The sequence below is a fragment of the Corticium candelabrum genome, chromosome 6 (assembly GCF_963422355.1).
Source record: "Corticium candelabrum chromosome 6, ooCorCand1.1, whole genome shotgun sequence".
In the NCBI taxonomy this organism is placed as follows: domain Eukaryota; kingdom Metazoa; phylum Porifera; class Homoscleromorpha; order Homosclerophorida; family Plakinidae; genus Corticium; species Corticium candelabrum.
In genome coordinates, this window is record NC_085090.1 from 8,495,100 (window position 1) to 8,500,817 (window position 5,718).

Here is a 5,718-nt window from a genome sequence, read left to right on the forward strand (position 1 = left end):
TCAGCCAGTTGGCTGGGTCCTGTGCACTACACAGGAGCTATGAGCCGTGCTGAGCAATCTCCTGGAGCCTGGCCAGGTACTTGCAGGAGCACCAATTGCTATGCCAACTGTGATGTGGGCATCCGAAGTCACACCAGGTCTCCAGTGGCTGATGGACTTTGTCGCAGTCGGGGCCTTTGCCACCCAGTCAATGACCAGGTACTCACTTATACTCCTGAGTCAAGAGAGGCAATTGTGTGTGAGTTTCTTGCCCAAGGAAATTATGCCATAGCTCGCCATCACTGTGACTTGAACCTGCAACCTTGCAAGTTCCTGGATGTAAACACTCCATAAATAAATAAATAAAAAATATATAAATAAATAAATAATTAAATATATACATATATATAAAAATAAATATATAAATATATAAATAATTAAATATATACATATATATAAAAATAAATATATAAATAAATAAATAATAAATATATATATATATATATATATATATATATATATAAATAAATAAATAAACATATAAATAAATAAATAAATAAATAATTATATATTATATAAAAATATACAAAAAACTCAATCAAGATGGGGAGACATAACGTGGTACTGTACATGGCAACAAAGTCAACTATACATCACATCATGTATTCCTCATGACTAATCTACATGTTGTCTGTCTCCCACATCGACACAGATGGTACAACATTCTTATCAACCACACCAAATGTTCTTTTCAAAATGTCAACTATTCAAGCATCTTGAAAAGATGTCAAACAAACAACCGAATGAGAAGAAATTATGGATGTATGACGTCATGATAATCCGATTTGTATTCCTTTTGTTTACACACTACACGCTTGTGAGCTTGCAACAGTAGTTGCTGATAGAATGTAGCCGCCTGTGGCACTCATGTTGACCATGGGATGTGTTCGTTGAGGTAGAACCTGATGTAGCAATGAGCAACAGAATAACGTTACTAATTAATTAAATTAATAAAATAAAATACGTACATAAAGTTATTAATTAATTAAATCAATAAAATACATAAGGTTAGAAATTAATTTAATTAATAGTATATATAATGTTATTAATTAATTAAATCAATAAAATAAAATACTTACACAAACTAATTAATTAATTAAATTAATAAAATAAAATACATACATAAAGTTATCAATTAATTAAATCAATGAAATACATAAGGTTAGTAATTAATTTAATCAACAAAATAAAAGCAAACATAAAGTAATTAATTAATTTAATTAAATATTTATATTTACATAAGATTTATTAATTAATTAAATCAATAAAATAAAATATTTTAAATATTTTATTTAATTGATTTCATTGATTAATGATTTTATGTAGATATTTTACTTCATTAATTTAATATTATTAATCATTTTGTGTAAACATTTATTTTTTATTTTATTAATTAATAACTTTATGTAAGAATTTTATTTTATTGATTTAAATAATTAATAATTTTGTGTATTAATAGATACATAAAGTAATTAATTATTTAAAATAAATAAAATAAAATACCTACATAATGTTATTCCTGCTGATGGCAACATTGGCAGAAAACATGCTGAAGAATTGGCGAAGTACAGCAACTTGCAAGTGGAGATAAGTCGTATGTGGCATTGTCAAACACTGGTGGTTCTGGTGGTCTTGGGAGCTTTGGGCACAGTGCACGCAGGTATTGCACGGTGGCTGGACATTATTCCAGGTCATTACAACTTGCAGCACTTACAGAAAACAGTGCTTCTGGGATCTACTCGGATTCTTCGTAAAGTCATGTCTTCTTTCTAGACAGCCGTGATGGTCTAAGTACTTCTGAAGCAGGGTTTGCTCCCGGTACTTGTAATAGACTTTACAAACCAGACTGATCTGGTTGAGCACGACATTAATTAAATCAATAAAATAAATATTTACACAAAATTATTAATTATTTAAATAACATCATGTACATATTTTATTTTATTTATTTTAATTAATTAATTACTTTATGTAGCTATTTTATTTTATTGGTTATTAATAATAATTAATGAAATCAATAAAATACGTACCTGATAATGTCGAAACCAAGTATCGCTTAATTTCCAGTTAACGACACACCCAGTGCTACGCAAGTTGGAGTAACACTCAACCAATGGCTACACACGATCAAAATCAAAATAAAATATATCAAGGATATAATGCCACACCCACTTCCTGATGTTGGCTGTAGATCACTATTTGCCTTGATGGTGCAATGTAGTCCAACAGAGATGAGACTATAGGCCATGGGTGGTACTTGGAGGCAACAATAAGACTGATCAAGAGAAATAGATGTTGAGGTCAAGATCAAAATGAAAGAATAATAAGCACACATTCACACAGTTTCACACACACACACACACACACACACACACACACACACACACACACACACACACACACACACACACACACACACACACACACACACACACACACACACACACACATACACGTGCATGCACACACACACACACACACACACACACACACACACACACACACACACACACACACATGCACACATGCACACACACACACACACACACACACACACACACACACACACACACACACACACACACACACACACACACTACAATTTGTGTGCCATTTTGTGTAAAAACAGTCTGTATGCGTACCTGTCCATCTTCTGTTCCATTAGGATGCGGTTCACAGTCTCTATGTGCTCTGTCCTTGCTTTCCTCTTGGCCGCCTTCTCCTATAATTTAATAGCAGTAAACGCAAGCAGTAATACTAAGTGACAGTCAAATAAGCAACAACAACAACATGTAGACAGACAGACAAACATACAGACAGACAAACAAACAGACAGAGTCAGTCAGACAAAGAGACAAAGACACAGACAGACAGACAGACAGACAGATAGATTCCTTCTTGTCTTCAACCTGCTGCAAAGATCCATGATGAATTGACTAGAACTACATTTAACGATATTTTGAAGTTAGAGTCAATTGATGAGTGCAAGTGGAGACAAGCTACTCTAAAAATCAAGCATGGAGGTTTTGGGTTGATATCAATGGAAGAATCATCAAACATTGCCTTTGTAGCAAGTTGGGCTCACAGTATTCATGAGTTACCTCTCCGCTTCCCAAGCTTGCAAGAATCTGTTGATACTATTCACTCAACAGACCTAGAACTACCACCTCAATCATTGGCATATCACTTAAACTCAGCTTTTTTTGTCCTTAACTTTGTCTCCATCTCTGAATGACAATTTGGGAAATGCTCCAAATCTTTGTGATTTGTCTTTAAATCCTGTGAAGCTTCAACAACGAATTAGTCAAGGAATCGACAAACTAAGGGCAGATTTGATCTTAAATGATGCAAAAGGTGCTAGAGATGCTGCCAGGTTACGATCTCTACAAGGAAAAGGTGCGGGAGCTTGGTTAGAATCAGTCCCTACTTCAGAAAAGTTCGCAATGAATAAGAATGAATTTCAGATAGCGGCTTTTCTGAGACTAGGACAACCAATGCCTTTCAATTCTTGTGTAACACATTGTAACTGTGGCAGGGAACTGGATGCTGACGGTTACCATCTCCTCACTTGTAAGCTTGGTGGAGGCCCTGTGTGGGAACACAATAATCTTGTAGCAGAGTGGTGTCAGTGTCTCAGGGACTTGCAACTGCATCACAAAAAAGAACCTAAGAATCGATATATAGACAGCGAAGACAGACCAGACATCATAGTATATGATTCAAGAATAGGTGCCAATGTCGAACTTGATTTCTCTCTGGCACACCCATTTAGTAGTGACACAGTGGTAAGAGCATCGAGAGAGGACAGATTTGCAGCTGCAAAAAGAGAGGAGAATAAAATAAATAAATATTCAAATCAACAGCATCCAGGGTCATACAAAGCTACCTTCATTCCATTGATTTTTGAACATTTTGGTTGTTGGGGAGAAAAGGCAGACAATTATTTGAACCAGCTGGCCAAGAGATCGAGAGATGTAGAAAGTGAATCAAGTGAAGCACAGTTTAGAGAACAATGGAGAAAGAGACTATCAATATGCCTTCAGAAGTCCAATTCCAATGTAATATTGAGAAAACTTAGAAGAATTGCAGAGGGAAATGAAGAATTGGACGACAATGAAAGAGACATTCAGAACATCATTCATTAGAATTTTAGTAGTATTCAATCTGTATGTCTTAGTAGATGGACATTTAGCTTAGCAGTTTTACCTATAGTGTTCTTGTAAAATTTTGCTTTTTGTGTTCAATAGTGAAATAAGACAGACAGATAGACAAACAGACTGACAGACAGACAACAAACAAACAGACAGACATGCAGGCAGACAGACAGACAGTCAGAAAAACAGACAAACAGACAGACAAATAGACATATAGAAAGACCAACAACTAAATGCTCGCCTCAAATGTCAGCTTCCTTCTCTTCCTCCCCAATATTTCTTGATCATCAACTTCTCTTGCCTTCTCATCCCTAACTCCTTCAATACAATGTTCCTCACAAGTCTCATTACTGCCTTTGATCACGTCTACAGTCACTCCGGCTTCCAACTTCCCACCAAACTTATCAAGTTCCTTTAATTGTATGTCCATTAATACCTTCCTGACATCATCACTCAGGTGAAGAGCATCAAGAGCAGGACGAACAACAATCTCGTTGTGTGTAATCTGAATGAGCCGTCCACAACCTGAACCACACAAAAAGAGAAGGTAATGAGTATGACAAGCATGAACAATTGCACAGCGTTCAATGTTCTGAAACTAAAGCTTGTTGTTGCTTGTGTGTGTGTGTGCATGTGTGTGTGTGTGTGTGTGTGTGTGTGTGTGTGTGTGTGTGTGTGTGTGTGTGTGTGTGTGTGTGTGTGTGTGTGTGTTAATTAAGCTCTCACCACCCAGTCTCTCCAGCACTGCTCCAGTCAGTAAACCCTGACATGATTCAACCAGCATGACGTTACACCCAGAATGCACATTTGCAATAGTCAACATTTGAGCCAGAGTATCCACACGCATATACCTAAACACGACCACAACACACCCCACTCAACTCACTCCACACCAAGCCCAAAAAAGTGCCCACACGAACAGTGATTTAGACGGACTTCTTGTCCAACACATTTCACACACGAGACGAGTAGATGGTCGCACGATGGTCACACGAGGTCGATGCCTTATCAACTTTCTCTTGATGTATTTGGCTTGAGAATACTCCGTTCTCTCTTTGAACGTCGAACTGTTTTCCATCAACTGTTCGACAATCTCCTTGGCTGACGCCCCCTCCTGTTTCAATGCAGTGATCTCGTCTCGATTCAATCTCTGTGCTTGACCATCGTCGTAGATGTCTTTGTTGTCAATGCCACCTGTTGATAGACGTAATACATACTCAAGCAGTAATGCATTCACAAAAATGCATAAACAGTAATTGCATAGACAGTAAGACTGCTCCAAGAAATATGAGTTTCTGGTCACCGCCCACATGATTTTTGTCTCAGATCAAGAAAATTTATTACGCATGCGCAGTACAGTCACTGGATACTATCAGTACAGTCACTGGATACTATCAGTACAGTCACTGGATACTATCAGTACAGTCACTGGATACTATCAGTACAGTCACTAGATACTATCAGTACAGTCACTGGATACTATTGGATGTGTTTAGAGTGTTGCAAGTCCAATGAAGAGTGACTT

The 5,718-nt window shown here is 36.7% G+C and overlaps 1 protein-coding gene across 1 annotated transcript in view; it reads right to left on the reverse strand.

Annotated features, from left to right (window-relative positions):
* Positions 1-621: 621 nt before the first annotated feature.
* Positions 622-5,718, reverse strand: part of LOC134181092 (tRNA (adenine(58)-N(1))-methyltransferase non-catalytic subunit TRM6-like) — an 11,933-nt gene continuing 6,836 nt past the window's right edge. The window contains exons 3-9 of the mRNA XM_062648297.1: positions 5,114-5,387; positions 4,920-5,044; positions 4,435-4,718; positions 2,682-2,761; positions 2,212-2,314; positions 2,070-2,156; positions 622-941 (exon numbers count right to left, since the gene is read on the reverse strand). Of these exons, the coding sequence (XP_062504281.1) occupies positions 840-941; positions 2,070-2,156; positions 2,212-2,314; positions 2,682-2,761; positions 4,435-4,718; positions 4,920-5,044; positions 5,114-5,387 (1,055 nt within the window). The 3' untranslated portion in view covers positions 622-839. The remainder of the gene's footprint in view (positions 942-2,069; positions 2,157-2,211; positions 2,315-2,681; positions 2,762-4,434; positions 4,719-4,919; positions 5,045-5,113; positions 5,388-5,718) is intronic.